The following is a 20,869-nucleotide window of genomic DNA, read 5'->3' as shown; positions in this document are numbered from 1 at the left end:
TTTCTAAGGAAGACATCATGAGCATGTTTTTCTGAACCCTTCCTCACAATGCTACTTGCCTTGCATTCACAGTGTTGTGCCAAAGCTGTAGCTCAGCCTTCTACATTATCATTCCTAAGAAATTTCTGAAGTAATCTTGAAGGGGAACTGGAAACCTTGAGTTGCACGCTGGGAAACTACTTATTAGAGGAAGTACTCTCAATTCTTCCACTGATGCCTACAGTAAGCTGTACTCAGCATACACTTGATACTGAAAAATATTAAGCACATTTAAATACAAAACTGAAATAATTATTTACTATAAGTCCTTATTAGCATGCAGTGTTGTTCCCCCAAACCAAGCAACCAAATACTACTTTAGCAGGCACATTTACAAGCCTGTAAGCCGGATGCTGTTTCAGATCTGAAGTTATTTCAAACTACAGCTAGTCAGGTAAAAGTCCCTACATGCTCCTCTTGACTTAAAAACTTAACAGATTTGCCCCTGCCCAGCTTTATTGATTTTCAAGGAAAAGATGCACAGAAAAGTCTAACCATGTTTACAGAATATATCCTTTAAGGCAATGACTACCACCTATATCCTCTCTTATGATGAGCACATGGATAAGATAATGCTAAGCAATACCTGTTACAGGTAAGCCAATCACAGTAGCAGAGGAAAATATTGCTAAGAAGAAAACCTACTAAGTATTAAGCATTCATTTTCACAGAAGAAATAAAGTACATATTCACCGTTCCCTTCCTTTAGCTGTGGGGAAAAAAAAAAAAAAGGACTTTTTTCTTTAAATCTGATGCAAATTTTCCCCTTTCAAAAAAAAAAAAAGTTCAGAGTTGACACTGTCACACAAAAATTGACACTTCAAGGTTATGAACAATCTAAGTTTAATCTAAACCTAGTTTACAGTTGTATCAGAGGAAGAAGTTTTAATCTTTCCAGTAAACGAATGTGTCAGAAGTTATTACGCATGTGTCAGCAAGTAATTCAGTACAAGTGTGAACCCATAGTTGATGTTCAACCTCTATACCTACAGTATATACAGTCTGGAAATTTGAAGGCCAGGGTTAGTCTGATTCTCCAGACACCCTCCACACAGGTGCTTTCAAGCTGCCTAAAGGAAACCACTGCTACGGACTCACATCACCATTAGCAGCTAGAGGGCATTTAGTGCACGCTAAGAGCACAGTTCCTAGTTTAGATTTCTCCCAAAGGAAGGGAACTCAAGAGCATCAAAACCGCTTTGTCAGCCAAACCAGTATGTGGCAAGTGGGAATATGAGAGGGATTTAGTCCTGAACTGCCGTAGATGTGGCTGGAGTCATCCTCCACAGAGAACACATCTATTAGGATGTTCAGTCTCAAACAATACTTTTAACGCTGCACTGAATGACCATTTACTAGTGAACTGCGTTGCAGGATTCCCAACTGAACCAGCCAGCAGAATTACTTTCAGCGTGTAGAGCATAAGAAGCAGCAGTGATGTAACCAAAATGACAATGACTTTGAAGTTCATTCTACCTGCAGTATGAATTAAGACAGACATACAAAAAAGAAGCTGCTCAGGAGAACTTTAAAGCAGAATTGTCACTCCTGTTGCAGATGTTCAGAAAGAACAACTGCTTACTTGCATAAGTTAAAAATTCCTTTGTATAAAGAGGCACTAAGATGCACGAGATGTAATACACTTCATATTACAAGCCATAATACCTAGTACATCAACATTCCACAATACAAAGCTTGTCCTCATATTTAAAAATAGAATATAAACAAAGAGTAATTCACATTAAGACAATTGTCACAGCAAAATTTCTCAAAGTGCTTTACCTACACAAAATACTCTAAAGCCTACCAAGAAAGCTCTAAAGTTCTCCCAATTAAAAGAGGTACGGGTAGAAACAAAAAAGTGCAAGTGACATCCAAAATTTTGAAAGAAATCAAGAACTCCAAATGTGCCATGTGCCTCAGCCGGTACTCAGGTCCGTTTCATCTGAGGAGTCATTACCCCTAAATATGATACATTTCCAAAAAGTAACAGAATAGTTGATTTACTTATAAATTGCTTTATTGAAGCTATAACTTAATAATTTTGATGTTCAAGGTGTAAAATTACCTCACAGACTAAAAATTAACACAACAGGAAAAATACAAGTAACACAAATCTACCTATGTCACCCTACTGGTACAACTGAACCTGTAGGATGCTATTCTTTGAAGGAATTAAGACTATCACAGGACTGCATAAAAAGAGAGGGAAACAGTAACAGAGTACTTCACAGTAAAATACATCTTTATTAGGAATATATTTAAAACTAGCTTTTAATTTCAGGTAAGAAAAATAGCATTCTGACTTTAAGCCAGTGCTGATTCCGGTCATATGCAATATTCTAACAGCTAGAAAAGTTATTTGCACTGTTGGTGCCCATTAACAGTTCTCCTAACTGTCCATTCACTGTCTTTTACTTTTAGCTTGTTCTTTAAGATGTTGAAGAAATTCTTCAAAGGTTGTATTTAGATTTTAGTCAAGATTGACAGACTGACTTGACAGTGACTCAACATCTGTTATTAGCTCACATACAGGTTTTACAAGCCTTTGTTTAAAGAACAGCGCGGTTCAATAGCTGATCTACGAAGACGAGAGGGCAACTCTCCAGGAAGACTGTGGTAGAACAAATCCCACTCCTCTACTATACAGTTTAGTACTGTAGAGTAGCAGCAATTTCAAGAACTTTAGTTAATTCTATACCCCTTTACAAGACAGCACTGAAGAACAGAACATAGGGGTATTGCTATTACAATTCAAACAGTAAACTACTCTGTGTGCACAGTACAAGTCTAGACTCTTTCTCTTGCTATGCTGTAGCTTAACAGTTTAAGGTAATTAATTGGATCATGCTGTAAACAAAGATGTAAAACCTTTGTGCAAGCTCTACTGGTTTAGGAGTGTGCATAAATACCTGCCTTCTAAAAAAAACGCAAAACCAACCAAACAAAACTGTTGAGTTTTCCATCATGAGCATATAATTACATAGCATATTTTAAAATGGGTTTTCATCCAATTAAAAATGAAATCTATGCATTTCACAGAAGTGTTACACAGCACTTGTAATGAAGTCTGGTTTTAGATACCCGATGTCCATTTTCAGTACGAGATACATCAGACAGGGAAAGTATTCTCCAGACAAATGTGTTATTTTTGGTCTTGTAATTTCTTCCATCCTCTGTAGCCAATATGAAGTTAAAAGATACCTGTTTACTTAAAATGCAGATGGAAACAATGGACGATGCTGTTACAAAAATCTCCAAATACACTAAGAATAGCTAATAGGCCACAAGTTTGTGGCGGTTTTAAGCAGTATTTTTAAAATATATAGAAACACCAAAAATAGGCTGTATCAGGAAGCAATCTGATACTCAAATAAATAGAAAATTTGCATTTTAATGTCACATTGAATTTTGGTACATTTCAATTAAAGAAAAAAAATAAACTGACAGACACAGTAATGAGTACAGGATTATATATATTACAATATGCCTTGTTATAATACATTTGTGGCTTTATGATAAAAAAAACCTCAAGGGCAGATGGAGTTTGAGCTCATTTAAGTTAATTGTCAGGAACAAAGCATTAAATGCATTTCTGAAATATGTACTTTTATTTAATTTCAAAATCTTAAAACAGCGTTAGACCTTGGCCTTTTATTTTAAAAAAAAATTTAGTTACCATGGATCTAGCTAAATAAGTATTCTGAAAGGTTTAAATTATATAGAAAATGCTTTTCCCAATTTTACGTACAATGAAAGGATAGATGATTTCAAAAACAGCACCTATGGCTAACTCCATGGTGACCTTGACCTTGAAATGCACGTTACTGATCTTGACAAGGAATCCAGCAAATTTTGGAAGTTGTCCATTCCACATGAAAGCAAGAGAAAGGGTTATCATATGCAAAAATATTTTCCAAACTGTTCTTAATGTGTAATTGAAAACTAAAGGTATGGTCTCTTCTTTATAAAAAAATAAAGGTACAACAGAAACTCTAAAGGAAGATATTCAGCTAGACTGAAGATGCAACCCTCTGAAAAGAAAGAAAAAGGAAAAAACTCAATTAGCTAAGCTTTGTGCTCTAACCAAACTACTTACAGTGATTTTCAATGGCAAAAGCCCATGCTGACTGGGTGATTTGACAGTTCCAAATATTTGTTGCAATAATTTTTACTTGTATACAAGGACACTAAAATGATCCAGTCATGCAATGTTCACTTTAAGCATTCTGCATCTCTTTTCCAATCTTATAGCTAAGGATCTTGTTCCAGTCAATCTTGGTGCGGGTAACTGGCAATTGTCGACGTAAGGCCTTGAAAGTAGTGTCCGACATAGTCTGATAATTCTCACTGATAGCAGTCTGTTAAACACAAAGTCGTACAAAACAAAGACACATGAAGAACAGAACTAGGATGTTACATAAGAAGTTAAATGAGTAGTCTGTTACCTCTTAAACAGGCTTAATAAAAATATGCTAAATTAAAATAATATTTTGTGAAGGAAAGCTGTTAGATCTAGATTTAAATTATGTGAAGAAAATTAGTGAGACAGACGCAATAAACCTGGCTGTAGCCTAGGTGTTTCACCAAACCACAGTGTGGTTCATCAGCAGCATGAATAAAGTGCTGATCAAAGCTCATACATCATTAATTTCAGACACCAAAGTCTTCCACTGTTTTTCCTGTGGGGATGGTAGAGTCAGTCCACAACATCATATGAACTGGAATATAATGCATATGATACATACTTAGTAAATTTTTATTATAGAGCATTTTTAAAAAACTGACAGAAGACAGTGTCTGAAATTTACCTTATGTTCAAGACCTAAATGAACATGAATCCACTTCTACAGAGGATATCTAGAGAGTTACACTTACCTAACTTTAAAATGACTAATTGAAATGGAAAATACTTATATTTAGCAAAGCTGTCTAACAGGTAGCCTCTGAACAAAAATTACACTTAAGAAATGCACTAGTACTCAAAGAGATCAGAATTGCTGTTATTTGATCACGCTAGGGACTTCTCTGCTCTCAAAAAAATTACTTCTAATGTAACATTAAGCAGGTGAGTGCAATCACCAGAAGGTATGGAAAGGGAGGATACAGTTATCAGCAGCATGTAATCTATATTTGTATGGAATTGCTGTGTGGAACTTAATATCAAAAGCTTACTAATTATAGAATACTAGCTTTGGTTAAGAATATGGTAGCGTTATACTTGTGAGTAAGGATACAGTGTTTGTTGCCAACATACCTGATATTCATTTTCTGCAGCCTCTACGATTTTTATAAATTCCTTTGCTGTCTGGGCTTCATTCTAGAAAAAGAGCATTTGAATTAGGTCTGGTGTACAGCATGATTCTAAGACCAGTTGGATTATGTTTTTTCCTATAGTTATGAGAGATGTCAGGTAGACTCCATGAGAACACATGACCATTTAGTGGCTAAACCAAAACCAAAAAAACATTCATCCAAAAGGCATATACCACAGTGTTATAATATTTATACTATTCCTATTAAAAAAAACAGTCCAACTGCAACAAGCATAAAGAGCTCATTAAAATACTTTGATTTAAAATTCTGTGGTATGAGAAAAAGACATATGGAACAGAACAGCATTTAGAAATATAACAATGCACACACACTGTCTCCAAAAACATGCAAAGCATGGGTATTAACATTATTAATGCTAAATTTCCAGTACAAATTCAGGAAAACTTAAAGAACACCAGCTGACCCAGAAGTATGCAGAATACAATTGAAAAAACCAAACCAGATTTGTTCACCTCTGGATGAATATTCTGGATCCGGAGACTAAGCTGACGCAAACACTAGACTTTATATACCCGATCTTTTAAAAACATCCCCAAGTACATCTTACAAAAATGAGGGTGCAACATACCACAATGTCCAAATTTCATCATGACCGATAAACAGTTTATTGGCTTTGGGCCTCATCCTTAAGCATGTGTTTGTTTCAAAAATTAAAAAAAATGACCCATCAGTCCATCTGGAGACAAATTAGCTTAAGGGCTTGAAAGAAGTCTGAAGAAGGAAGTGAGGGTTCCTGAATTTCAAAACTTTCAACTTGGTGTTGGAGATATTCCTGAGAATGCTTTTGCAGAAGCTGTTGAAAGATAGGAGTGTTCTTGCCCCACTCGATCCCTCATTCCTACAAAGGCAAAGACTGGGAGAAAGCTACAGCAGCTTTAACTACAAATGGTTCAAAGTTTTAGTGAAACTGCACCTAGCAGCTGTGAAAAAGCTCCTGCAGAAAGACATGAAAAAGGAGACAGAGACCAAGTAGAACAAATTAAAGGGTTTTGACTTTTCAGAGAACTGAGGCAATGATTTTAAAGACTCTGCTCATGAAAGGAAGACTTCAGGGGTACGAGGTCTTATTTGGCTCAGAGAGAAATTAGGGATAAGAATGTAACCTTCAACAAAAATTGTTCATAGCTCTAGCAAGATGAAGACTCTTCAGTCATTTATTTCAGTTGTACCTATTGATGGTACAAAAATGTTTCTCTGCTAAACAACAAAAAAAGAGGAGTTGTTTGGGCTCCTTTTAATCTAGCTACCCTTCCTTCTGTGTGAAACAATCTCTAGAGCCCCTGCCCTCTATAAAGCTCAAAGCCAATGCTAAAAATTGGTAACTAGCAACATACTTGCTTTTGTTCTAGCAGGAGGTAGTAAAGTTATGTAAAAGATGTTTTTCTACTCATTGGTCTTCTGATGCTTTACTAAATTGCGGAACAGGATTACAATTCTTCCCAATAGAAAGTGAAGTAAAAGCTATTGGAGAACTTCTTCCACATAATCTTCCCTGAAGCAACTCTTAGTTGGATGAAAGACTACCCTTTGCGCAGGGGGTCCAAAGTAATTTTATATCTACAGCTTCAGAAGTGTTATCAGTTGGCACCACACTCCCCCATTCTTTATGGTGCTATTGCAACTGAAAAGCCGACAAGCCTTGCTTTATAGTAACAAACAATATTCTTTATTGATGAACTGAGCTTTTGAGCCAAATTGCTTACTACTAGTCACTATCATTAAAATACTTCTACTGTCCACTTTTACAATTTCCCTTTGCCAGTTTAACCAGTTTAAAGAACACTCCAACAGAAAATCTTACTGTTTATAAACACAATCTCCAGTAGGCAAGAAGAACATTGTTTCAAAAGTAGTAGTTGTTCTTGTTGCAAGATTACCAACTCTTAAAGGATACATCTGGTACTATTTCCAAACAGTTTTTATTTCTGCTGTCTGCTCCTCATTACTATAATGATCCATTTGACAAGAAGTTAAATATAAAGTATAATTTTATTCAAAGTGTGTTATGCTTTTCAAGCCAAAGCATCTCTGAAAGGGCTTTTTGTACAGAAAAGCAAGAGGCTGACAGCACCAGTTACAGACAGCGAAGAAATGAAGGGAGAATACCCACTACTGCTTCTCAACTGGTAGCACTTGTTTACTATTTTTAGCATACTGGTCTTCTCCCAGTGACCAAAGGAGGCAATCTCTTAGAGACTGTACTACTTAAGTGGGTTATTATAACTCAAACCTCCTTCACAACAAAATATTAATTCTATAGGTCACTCTGCAGACCAAAGCTTAAATACAGCAGAAGTGCAGAAGGACTGACAGCAAGCTAATTAAAGATTTACAATCAAAGTTAATTTAGCTTAGATAAGCCACATGCAAGCATGCATTAATTTTAATTTTTTAAACTTTTTTTTTTTTAAACAGCAACTACATGTTAGGTAAAAGTAGTAAATATCACATACAAAATATTTATAAATTAGAACATTAATTCCTATTCATGCAGAAGAGCAAACTAGCCTCCAAACTTCTGAGTTTTTTTTTAAGCTTGCTTCTCTTTTTAAATGAAAAAGATTATACACACTACAGTCTTTAAAGTTCACTTACAGACACTGTTAGAGAATCTTGTATGTCTTTATGGCTCACCAGCTGAACATTACCATCTTCATAATAGTGAACCTACAGAAAATTCAAACAAAGAACCTCATATTAAATGTTACAGACCAACAACATAAAGGAAAATCAAAGTATTATAGTATTTATCATAATAACAAAACTACATGAATCAAGCAAAAACACACACAAAATATTACAGAACAACAAAAACAAATAGGAAAACCAAAATGTTGTAGAATTTAAATATTTTTGAGGGGTAACAGTAAAGAAGCTACTCTGGAAACATTTTTGTGTTGATGTGCCTTAAGTAGTATTTCATGCAAGGAAGTTTAGAATCATAGAATCATTTACGTTGGAAAAGACCTTTCCGTTTGAGTCCAACCGTATACCTAACACTGCTGAGTCCACAACTAAACCACATCACAAAGAAGATGACATCCTATTTACATGACCTTACTAAAATTCTTGAAATAGTGAAGATATATCTAAAATGAGAATAGTTTTGGCAAGGCTTCAGGATACTGTGAAGCTGGTTTTTGCTTCACCTAAACTGTTTTCTAGGGACAGTGCAACAATAAGCTTCCCTTTCTAGATCTGCTTGGTTTTGATATTTCCTCTATTAGATACGGCTCATAACAAAAGCTAGTATTTATCTAGACAAAGGAGCTCTTTGGGACAAAGCCTGCCAAGGTTAGATGGGAAAGCATAATTAAATCTATTTACTCTTGAAATGCTATATCTACAGAACAGCTTCCTTGATTATTTTGCAAGAGGAGGAGACCAGTAAAACTCTACCCAAGCTAACTTCAGTACTTTTAAATTAAATTGGAAAGGATCTGAAAACATTCAGTTTTTAATGCAACTGCTGGAAAACTTAAATAGGAAGCATACACAAAGTTACATGTAATCAGTCACAATAACTGATACAGAAGAATTATGCAGCTCATTGGCATTTAAACATGTTATCTTCAAAGATTTTTTTACAATTTTGATAAAGTCAACATAAAGTCAATGTAGCTGATATTATGAGGAACTGAAGAATTTCTGTCTCATCCTATTACGTAAGATAACATTTTAATTGGGAGATTAATGCACTATACTATAGTTTGAGATACATTATGATCATGATGTGTGCAAGAGACCTTCAATTTTGGAATCAACAATAAGAGAAAACATGACAGAGTAAGACAGATATAACACTTAAGCAAAAGTAAGGTGTCCTATATGAGAAAAACATTATTCCTTATGATTCTTCTTACATTATTATTTTGCTTATTGTTAAATACTTGTTTTTCAACAAAAGGTATTAACCTAATCATAAAATAAGCTTCTTTTCAAATCAAACACTGCTGGGTGAAACTTCTGCCAGCCTTTTTCAATTCAGTTCCTAAAAGATAAGAAGTGCTTACTCAGTGCAAAATTCTGAGACCTCCCAATGAAAAAGCAGAATCCAGAGAACTATAAATCTCCCCCTTTCTCTGTTACAATCCACTGCAGAGGGCCCAAACCTTCCCTGTGCCCTGAGGCCAACATCAGCATAAACACCTTATCTGTCTCACTGAGTTCACATTCTTGGCAAACACTCAGGCCTAAAAACTTCACAGGGGTAGAGAGTCAAATCTAATTCTGGGATGCGTTATACCTGATACAAAATAGGAGAAGTAACTGTTCTGTACTATACCTCATGGCTGACATCCTTCTAGAATGCTAGGTCTGGGTTCAGAAGACTACAAGAAGGATGATGCTTATGAACAGAACCTCTTGGAAAGGTTAACTAAGGAGGGATGAGAATAACTAATTATCTAAGAGATAAAATTAGTAACCAGTACGCTTATCAGTTGTTTTCTATGCACAGTTGAAACATGTCAAGCACCACAGGGACTTCATTTTAGTAAAAGACTCTGCTGTTTCAGTTTTCCCCTTACATGTAATTAAAAGAAAATTAAACAATATGAGCGATTAAGACAGTTGAGAATCTCCTATATTAGAATGTATTAACAGGATTAAAAAAAAAAGGAAGAAATTGTGCAAAATACTGAAGACCCATGAAAACAGCAGGTGATGCTGGTATTTCCCCAAAACATTCATAAAAGGCCTTATCAGAAACAGGGCAATGGCCACATTGCAAGCATAGAGCTTCTGCAAATTACACTGAAATTTCAGTACTCTGAAATTTCACTAATGTTGTAGTGAGTTCATATTAAAAAAGATTATTTTGCTTCTTAAAAAAATTAAAGCACTTTGTTTGGAGAAGGGAAGGGGGAGCACTCCCGTATACACTGAAGAGATCTTAGACAATTTCTAAAAATTTGAAGCAGAGTTCAAAATTCCTTGGTGAAACAAGTAGTTCCTATACAAGCAAAAAAAGTAAAACTTTTCATCACTCCCCAGAACACAGACTTTGATGAATGTAAAAAGTGTCTTCATTAATTATGTGAAACAGTAATAAAACACAAAATCAGCTGGTGCCCAAATAGAGATGCAGATTAAAACCATACTAAATTCCCTCTTCAGGCTATTTTCTAGGCTGTTAGGCTAACCCTTCCCAGAATTAGACAGACACCTGTCTGGCTGTTTTGGAAAATCTCTTAAAACATTTAGCCAAAAGTGCATGCTGTGGAGAAAATGCCTGTTTTGCTGCAAGGTGGATTTAAGCGACAGTTTTATTTAGATTCTTCCAAAGCCTTGAGAAGCCTAGAAGTCACTTAGGATGCTTACCATGACCATCTTGATCTGACAACATAAAGATAGCTGTCCACATTTTGACTATCATTCCAGTTGTTATAGAATTTGCCCCAGAATGGGGAAAACAGATTCAGGCCCCCTGCGTGGGTGGATCTGAACACAGCTACCACATCCTAAAATAACATCCTAGTCTCAGGCTATGGCTAGAAAAACATTCCATTGCATCTTCCTCCTGAAGTCAAGTCACTGAGCAGTAAGGAAGTGCAAAACTCATGGGGGCACAAAAAGAGCAGGAAAAGGGAACTTTATGTCTTATAGAAAGATAATGAAGTTCTACGCTGAAAACCAGACTGCACTAAGATTCTAGTCCCTGATCTCAGAATTGTTTTAATAAATTTCTACAAAATATATGTGCACATTCCAGGGAACCAATCCAGGAAGTCACATCCCCTTGCCTACCACATGGCAGTCAGGCTTTCTTTGGGCTCACGATTTCCTGCTTGGACAGTATCTCCTTTCTGAATGCCCTAAAGCCAACAGGAAAGGCAAATTGTAAATGAAGGAGACCCAGATTAAAAAAAAAAAAAAAATCAGATAGTGGAATGACTTAAATCAAAGGTTCCCACCTTTCTGAACAATAGGGTGGGTAACATGAAAAAACCTGTTTTTATCAGTTAAAAAAAAAAGTTCTACTTCAGAAAGGGCCTATCCTCAGGAAAGGCCTGTACCATTGCGAATTAATAAGAAACAGGAAACTAAAGAGGTATGTGCCTAGCTGACGTGAATACAGCTTCTGAAGTCTTCTGAATCATTAAACATATATTTTGTGTTTGTAAGGACTAGGTAAATATGCAATTAAGTCACTAACACTTAACTGAACGGGCATCTCTGCTTTGCTTATTGGTTCCCCAAATTCTCTTAGAATATTTAATACACTGGCCTGAGTCTCCCTTGATAAGAACCAGAGACTTTACTGATCAGGACACAGTTTGAGGTAAGCATACCTGAATTTTCAAGATGCCAGCCACTTGAGTGGTTGAAGGGGTGATTGTAAACTTCCATTCTGACCTCCAACGGCCATTCCTTTAAAAAAAATAAAACAGAAATCAGATGTCACCCCACCAGTTAAGAAAAAAAACCCAACATACAACTGACAGTCAAAGGAAAACAGAATGAAATATGCTGTGCAACTACACATGCACAAAATCTTTCCCGAAAGATTCAGCCCTGTAATCAGTCAAGAAGAGAATTTTCCCAAAATATTCACCCTTGGTTTCAGGTGTGCAGCAAGGAAATTTATTAGAAAGGAACATTTAACAATAGGACTTAATTTCTGAAAATACCTAAAGCCTCCAATATTCTTTTCCTCCTTTGTTATTAATTAAGCATATACAGTCCATATTTTGTTTCCAGGACCTGACCGAATTCCTGGATCAGCCAAAGTCACACTTCACATCAGGCTATGAAAAATTCGAATGGAAGGAACATTAAAGCAGCAAGACTTTCTGCTATGCTGAACTGTAACTAGGCCTTTCGGGTCTTCTAGCATTTCTGTTCCAGAACAACTATCTCCTTTCAATTTCCTTACACAAATTCAATATTCTTGCCAAATTGCTTAAAGGGAGTTTCAAACATCTGGAAAACAGGATGGGGAGATTGTAGTTTCACCTGATTTCTTTCCTGTAGACTAGACATTTTCTTATTTAGTTATGAGGTTAGTGGATTAGAAGGTTAGCACATTAGAGCTATATTAAGAATGCACTGTGGGTGTCTCTCAATTCCTCCTTTGTTTGCACTTAAAGAAGGGAAGTTGATACTATGAGTTCCAATCCTACTAATGTTAGGTGTAGATTCCAGTGTGGCCAACAAGGGGAGAGAAAGACTACAATTAACAGCTACTAATGGATCTATATTGATACCTCTTAGATACTAACAACGTTAACTCAATTATAAAGCCATCGGTGATTATTTCAGACAACATACAAATTACAGATTATCATTAAAAATCCAGACTAAGGCAATTCAGAAACTTGTTGGCATCATTAAGAAAACTGAAACAGTCACCCAACTCAGTGACACTATATTACTGGTAGTCTTAAGACCGACCCATTAGTTATAAGAAATCTTATGAGCTGAACTACATTTTAGGCAGAATATTAGTTTTTAGATGCATGGGATTCAATGATAAACTAACATACTTGTTTGCTACTTAGTAACTTTGTGATCCTTGAAGTTAAAATGACCACAGTGTTTACACTCTGGGATATCTTTTTCATCCTTAAGATGCTATTCCAAGAAAAGTGTTCAAGTTCCGAAGGATCCCTCTGTAGGAAATGCTCTAAGTTAAAAAGAACGTGTCATTACTTTATTTACCTCTGCTGATTTCAGATGTTTTGTAAGAGATTAACCATCCTTCCTTTTCTTACACATTCTTTAATAAACTATCTATCCTATGATGTTGATAGTATTTCAGAAACTCATAGAACATTTTTCTTTGGCATGTATTGTTTTTCTATCATCCAAGAAACTTGCTTTCATGGTAGGCTGCCAGCCTTCCAAATGCCTAAAAAGCTGGGACACCTTGAGAATACTGGCTGCGGCTTGGGCTTGGTATCCAGACAGAAAGCTGGATAACTGAGAAGCCTGGTCAACTTTGAATCCGTTCCTCCATCCCCAAATCCTCCAAACCAATGTGTGTTTATTAAAACTTGCTAAGGATTAGAGTCTGACTATACCCCTGTAAAACTGTTAGAAACAGGGTCAATAGTTACCCATAGATGTCTGACCGTAACTTTATTAAAGAAAAACTTGAAAGTTTTTCCTCCATCTATGAAAGGTTGTTGCATATCTGTTCCTCTTCTTTAACATAAAGACTAAAATATTAAAGTAACCACTTGAAATACCAAAATTCAATCATACTTCTGAATCGAAAATAAATTCAGTATTATTTCAAGTTACTTTTAATATAAAATATGCAGACTTATCTAGTAAACTTTAAGTCAGTAGGAAAAATTATTTATTAACCGTGTAAATTCAATTAAAATCTATGGAATGGTATACTGGGCAAATAATTTAACTGATAGAGACTCGTGCTGAAATTAATGTGCACACGTAATATTCACCTTCATCATGAGAACACAAAGGTATCTGCACTTCCATTCATTACCTGTGGGATTACTGAATATGATTTCAAGCACATGCAAAACAGCAAATAAAATAATAATGAAATACATTTCTTCACACAGCCCCATATATTGCCTATCTTTAGGAGATACTTCCCTAACTGAATTCCAATGCTGTGATATTTATTTCAACTCTGGCCAGTTTCCTGCAAGGAGCTATCCAAAGTTCACTCTGGACTGTGGAAAACATCTTTCAATCAAGTACAGAAAAAAGTCAAGCTGTAGTTTGTAACACTTCATTTCACTCAAGATCACCTGTATCTACCTCACACAAAAATTAATGATTCAAGTTCTACAGTAAATTAATCTTTGCTCACCTTCCTTCTCACAGACATGCTAATTAGAAGGAGCTGTTTTTATTCTGTCAGTCACAAAGGAAGCAACATAAGCAGAAGCAACTGTACTGGGGAACACGGGCATGGGTATTGGTGCCAGCATGATAAACTAGAAGAGTCACAACAAATTTTACAAAGTTCCCAAAGTTCTGCAAAGGAGGTGCAGATGTGCAGTCTGCCATTTTACTTACCACAAAGGAAGAGATTTCTACACAGTTTTGGCAGAAAAACTTAAGGTGGGGGTGGAGGGAGAAAAAAGTCACATGCAAGATGCATATGCACCTCCTTGCCTGAACTAAGGATTATCAGTGTAATGGCACTAGTGCAGTTATTCAGTTTGCTATATTTTACTGTATTTGTATCCACAGAGAAACTTACCAGAAATTTTTTGCTTGGAACTGATGGCTCTCTATGCATGCAATAATGGTCTGCTGTCCATCAATTGTTTTACCATACACCTTAATTAGAAATGGAAAAAAAAAAAACACAAACAAACCAAAACCTGAGTTAAAGTTTCAGTGTATGTCCTGCTCAAACTGCTTAGAGATATTTAGTCCTATTATCATTACAGTACAGAATAAACTGTAAAATTTAATTTTACAACCACTATGCTTCTTACGTAATATTAATTACATGAAACATTAAAAGTGTATAGTACAATGCAGAAAAAATTAAGACCAGAAAATCTGAAGGTCAAGCATCTTAACTGAAATTTTATATTCTGCAAACTCAATGTTCTACAACTATATGGATTTTAAGCCTATAGCAGTGACTGCTGTGACGATATATATTACCAGCTGATAATACATTCTACCACTGAATTATGATTTAAGCCTTTACAAACCAGTGAAAAGGTGATTAAAGGGTGGGTTTGTTCCTCTGTTCTGCTTTATCCCCTTAAAATCAAATACTACTAAAAATTATTTCAATGAACATGCAATCTGGTTTCCATTACAAAAGCTGGAACTCATCTGACTGCCTGAGGATCCAATCCAACTTGTTAACTCAGCAACCAATTTTTTTTTTTCCCTTAGTTAGTTTTTTCCATCAGGCTATACAAAGCACAGGGCAGCTACCATTAGATCAGTTTGCTGAACTTTAAATAGTAATAGGGCTCCTAGCAGCAAATGAATGCTATTCTGGTCCAGAGCAAGAGGTTTTATTTCAAGAAGCCATCAGAACCCACTGATTCTGGTGGTAAGAATACAGCACTTGGATATACAGCAGATGTGACAGAAGGAAAACAGTTTGCTTTACTGACAGTTTTGTCAGTAAACCAAGCCAAGACAGACATTTCCATCTTATGGATTGTTTTTCATTTTTTTTAAAGTAATCACCGAGATAACCAGGATCAATGAATGGGATCAACCTGCAGTAGCCTACAAAACGTCTTAATCCTTTAAGAAATTTAAATAAAAATTCTTCAGAACTGAGAGTTAAGTTTTCACTATGACCTGTGGTAACTACCTACTAGTAATCCAAGAGCTGAAATATTAAACTTCTGAAGCTCTCCCTCATTTCCCTCTATGAATCCCTGACAGGACTGAATTTGTTACAGTTGAAACTGCCCATCTTCCAGGCTTACACTTTTATTTTAGATTTCTATCTATAGTGATACTGTGGTTATATAATTTAGTACTTACTGTGCAGACACCATTTGGGTAGTGTTCTTTCACATATGCTTTCATTGCTGTTTCAACTGAATTTCTCCAGGATTCTATGGCATTTTCAACTTCGTGGGGTCTAGGATCAGTAGCCTCCTTTCTTAAGTGATCAAACTTAAAAGAAATCTTGTTCTTGGGATCCAAAAATTTTCCATTTCCCAAATCACCATGTTCCGTTATCAAAACCTGTATTATAAAATATTAGTTCATAACATTTGCTATCGAATAAAGAAAAAAAATACCATGCCAAATCTAATTATATCTTACATTTAACTGGAGCTTACTCATAGGCAAAAACTCACATTTTAAAAGAGAGGACAAGGCTAACAATGCACTGACTCAGAAAAAAACTCTGCATCTTACCCTCTTACTGCACTAACAATACAATATAGAAATTCATGTCTTCTAGTACTAAAGGTGGAGCAAATTGTTTCTATAGCTACAAATCAGGTCTGACTGAATTCAGGACAACACCACAGAAGGAAATTTCAAGCTCTTCAGATTAACTTATGGAACTGGTACTACTGGAGGGCAATAATCTCTATATTTTGGCAGGGAAGATGCATTTCTTTTCACTTTCTTGCCAAGATATGTTCCAATACTGGAACATCTGGAACAGTTTAAGGAACACTGCAAGTACGTCATTATATTCATACCTGTTCATCGTAACCGTCAATTTTTACTGGAGTAAACTGGTCCAAGTTGTACTGTGCAAATGCACTACAAGAGGAAAAAAAACATGAAAAGCCTGCATCAAGCACAATCTTTTTCCATAGTAGCTGTAAGAGATTTAAATAATATCTAATATTCTAGGCAATGATGCATCAAAAAAATGATATCAATGCTTTGCTATCTAGCAGGCCCAAATTGTTGGAATCACCTTGGTTTATTCAGTGCCCATATTACAGATTCCAACTACCATTACACAATGATTTGTGTTCAAGAGTAACCTGATATAAACAAACATGCAAGCTTTACAGTAAGCCACAGAAACTGGAGAAACAGATAAAGTTTAAATTCCACAGGGATCCAATCTACTAAGCCAGACATGTCCATTCTTACAGATGAAGCAAATTTTGGCATAAAATATAGTTGTCATAATGTTTTGATATAGAAGTAGGGTCTAAGGAAGCAGTATCTTACGGATGTTTAGTGCCTACAACATCTACCAAGAAACAGACAATGAAATCCAAAAAGGTGGAGACTAGTTCCAAAATCCAGTTCACCCATTTCCAAAACAGTTGCTCTAATCATTAGGATACAACACAGACCTCTCCTCTGCTAAGAATTTAATCGTGATCAAAAATGCACAACACACATAATAGGGTTTTACTTGCCAAGCATGTCTCTTTAAACGAATCACCTACTGACAGTGAAAGTCTTACTGAAAAACATCTTGCTTTTATGCAGCTGAGTATGTAGCATCTGGTACTTACTGGGCTGCTCCTTCCCTGAGAAGATTGTCATTATTAAGCAGCAACCGAACATCTGAAAGGAGATATTTACAACATAAAAGTACAATTAACTCAGAAACTTGTTCTAGTCACAAAAAAATGTTGATAGACTCTACAAAAAAAACCCCAAACCACCCCATATCCATACAGACTACTAGGTAGGAAATTTATTGTTTCATATTTCATAATTTTGACTGAATGAAATGAGAACTGTAGTATGGAAATGGATCCCTTCCAATACAATCTTGTAAACTGATATAAGCCATATTATACAGGTTGTATGACAGCTCTAGGAATCTGTCAAACTAGTTTTTAGAGAACTTCTGAATGAGAACAGCACAGGATTCAAATAAGTTCACTTCTAAGATGTAAACTACCAAATCCCTCACACTGTATTGATGGTAGTGATTACTGTATTTTGACAACACTAGTATGGTATGTGTTGTACTTATTTTAAGCCTTACTGCTTTGCTCTTGTTCCTTAATGACACTTATTAGTCGGAGCACAATATATCACAATACCATTTCTTCTACCATCATACAAGAAACATGTGAATATAGAATAAAGTCAACAGTCTCCTCAGAATGACTTCATATTTACTATGCAGTAAATTGTTATTAATGTACTTGATTTACTGGCTTATTATTTTCTAGGCACTATTTAATAACAATTTAGTGCACTGATCATTAACTAACTGATCATTAGTCTCACTATAACATTTTTAACTCTTCTAAAGATTTCCAAGGTATCATGCAAGTGAAAAAAAAAAAAAAAGAGTATATAATTGAATAATTTTTCATTAAAAAAAACCCCAAACAACAAAACCCACACAAACCCCAAAACAAATCACAAAACAACAAAACACCCCAAACAAACAGAAAAAAACAACCCCACACCAACCCAAACCAACAAAACCACAATTTACAGAATTGGATTTTAAAGCTTTCTCTCTCTTTTTTTTTTTTTTTTAAGAAGTCAGTCTGAATCTCATTGAGCACTGCTCACACATTTATGAGCAAATGTTTCGTTATGTGTTTTCAAACACATTATACTCTGTTATTGAGCAGGTAGCTGCAACTATGAACTAGCTGAACAATAAAATTCATAGCAGTACTGCTCTATGAAATTGTGTTAACCTTCAGGGAGCTGGGTTAATGAGCTGCTCACCAGCAGTTAGTTTCACAAATGCAGTACAAGCTAAGTTTAAATAATAATCAGCTGGTCACAGTTTAACTGAAGAACAAGGTATTTCTAAAAATATTACATTCTTTAACAAATTAACCTCTCTTCAGCCTGACACTGACTAAAAAGGTTTAGTATGCTAAACTTACTTCTTTACTTAAGTAGCATCAGAGCTATGTGTAAGCCACAGCTAAAAAATGTGTGCCTTCTTACATAAGATGTATGCTCATATATCTTGATGCAAGACAAACAAAACAATTTTTAAAGAAAAACAACATCTTAGGTAAAGTTCAGGCAACAATAGCTGAGAGAAGCTAATTTCAAGTTTCCTTTGAGCTTACCAATACACTCAGTAAAATGAAGTGGGCCCAGAACTTAAGGGTTAAAAATGTTTGGAGAAGATTAATATCCTTTCCACAACTGGCATTAAGTAGTAGTCCTCTGTATATTCAAGGTTAAGTATTCGCAATTATATTCTTTTTTTTTTTTTAAAAAGGACATTTTAATTTCATCTAGTTTATCTTCTGTTGAAAAATGAAATTGTCTATCAAAGACTGAAAAAAAAAGGTATATGTGTCTTCTAAACAAAAACCTTAACAAGTGTTAATTCATGACTGATTAAAAACAGAAAGAAAGCTCATTCTCACAGCACAAAGAAAAGTGGTACTTTCCCTCTTTTGCATTTAAACTCCAAGCTCCCTTGTGACTGCAAAGCTTATTATGCCAAGCTATAAAAACCAGCTCTTTCAGCAAGTGAGCTGCTAAAATACAGGCTACATGAAATTCAGGAGAGTAATTGGCAATACAATTTTGGATATAGATGCCTTAAATGAAAGGACAGAGCAGACAGAGACTCACCATTGAACACCTCATTGAATTCCCCAGGAGGAGCATGAATTATGAATTTTGCTGCTATACGCACCTTAAATACAAAAACAATTATGTGGTTGTACATACTTGTATTCATTCCTATTCAAACCAATGATGCACTGTATTGCTTTAATACCCAGACATGAAACTGTACAACTTCCACTGTTTCATATGTGTTCACATTATTTAAATTACTCAGTCTTTGTGAGATACACAGAATACAAAGTTCCACCTCCTCAAACAGAATAGAGGGGATTTTATGCAATGGAAGCAGAGAAATTGAGTTGCTCACGTTTTGTATTACTGGCAAAAAGAAAAATAGTAATGTAACAAATAAGTTCACCAACATATTCACTATATATTTCAACTTTCAGTTCATGGATTCCTGGGAATGAACACACATTCCAAGAGAGCAAAAAACCATGATGAAGATACATTCAATTGTCAAAGCTTGTCCTCTCATTTTTATCCTATGGTTCTAAACCTTCTTAGAGGCCCACAGCTAGACAGTAATCGATAGATTACATAAGGTTAAAAACACTTGTACAGACACTAAGGCATGTAATTTCACCTGCATCTACCCTAAGGCCTCTTAGTACCACAGCATCAGCAGATAAAATTTAAAGAAACACCCTGTGAACTTCTTTAATGCGAGTCCTCAAGCAAATGCCTTCAGCCACACCTTCTTGCAGACAAAACACAGCATAAGCCAGTACTTCCACTAAAAGTATATGCACCTACCCTGCCTTTCTCCCTCCTTCTGCTTGCACAAACACTTGTACAACTGCGCAGTGAGCAAAATTAGGAAGTTTTTGGTTTTTTTTTCAGACTAGTTCCCTGCACTGGCTCACTGCATATCTGCAGACACATGTGCTTGCAAAAGGAACACAAAAATACTTTTTTTGATGTGAACCAACCTGAAAACTTTTCAACTATTACCTTCTTGTAGAATGTCACTCAGCGGACTTGCTTTCATTCATTCTCTTTCCCCCTTAACAGTTTAAGGACACCCACTATAAAAATAAATATATAAATGTTGGTTTCCTAACTTAAGCTGATTAAAGTTCCTATCCTTCACAATTTACAGTTATCTAAGTTGAGAAGACATGCAAAGCTTTCTTGCATCCTTGACATGATGTCGCTATTCAAATACGGGATACTACCTGAATCATAGTTCCCATTTCTAACACCTTCAGTTATGTTTCTATTGAACAGAGAGCTGGGAGATTCAGTGTCTGCATTCTCTGGGCTTCCTGATTGAAATTAAGGTCTTTAAGAAGTACATACTCCATTAACAAATACCTAAAAGTAACCAAAGAATGCTTTACATTTGCACATTTGAAACTACAAAAGAATTGTCTGAGCACGGCAGAGCTCTTGAACTGGTCTGTAAATAGCTTTCATAGTCGAGGGTAGCAACACAGCCAGTGATCAGGGCACAGGGTTCTTGACAGGGCCCAGGTTTCATACAACGGTCTCCAGGAGAGATGGTTCAAGCTTAGAGCATCCTGAGAGA

General features: G+C 35.6%; 1 protein-coding gene across 1 annotated transcript; it reads right to left on the bottom strand.

Annotated features, from left to right (window-relative positions):
• Positions 1 to 3,413: 3,413 nt before the first annotated feature.
• CAPZA2 (capping protein (actin filament) muscle Z-line, alpha 2) lies at positions 3,414 to 19,450 on the bottom strand. The gene is made up of 9 exons (XM_010073688.1): positions 19,342 to 19,450; positions 17,283 to 17,334; positions 16,503 to 16,566; positions 15,826 to 16,032; positions 14,561 to 14,640; positions 11,670 to 11,748; positions 7,972 to 8,043; positions 5,297 to 5,359; positions 3,414 to 4,400 (listed from the first exon to the last, which is right to left on the bottom strand). Exons 1-9 carry the CDS (start codon positions 19,448 to 19,450, stop codon positions 4,260 to 4,262), a joined length of 867 nt encoding a protein of 288 aa, XP_010071990.1. The 3' UTR covers positions 3,414 to 4,259.
• Between the last annotated feature and the right edge of the window lie 1,419 nt (positions 19,451 to 20,869).

This window comes from Pterocles gutturalis, unplaced genomic scaffold (assembly GCF_000699245.1).
Source record: "Pterocles gutturalis isolate BGI_N339 unplaced genomic scaffold, ASM69924v1 scaffold32497, whole genome shotgun sequence".
In the NCBI taxonomy this organism is placed as follows: domain Eukaryota; kingdom Metazoa; phylum Chordata; class Aves; order Pterocliformes; family Pteroclidae; genus Pterocles; species Pterocles gutturalis.
Note: the sequence above shows the minus strand (reverse complement) of the source record. Positions and strands in the feature narration are given on the sequence as shown.

Coding starts and splice junctions, on each gene's coding strand:
- CAPZA2 (XM_010073688.1), bottom strand. CDS start 19,450: ATGAATACAAGTATGTACAACCACATAATTGTTTTTGTATTTAAGGTG. Junction 16,033..16,502: donor TTGACGGTTACGATGAACAG/GTATGAATATAA, acceptor TTTATAATACAG/GTTTTGATAACGGAACATGG. Junction 11,749..14,560: donor TTCCAAGCAAAAAATTTCTG/GTAAGTTTCTCT, acceptor TTTTTTTTAAAG/GAATGGCCGTTGGAGGTCAG.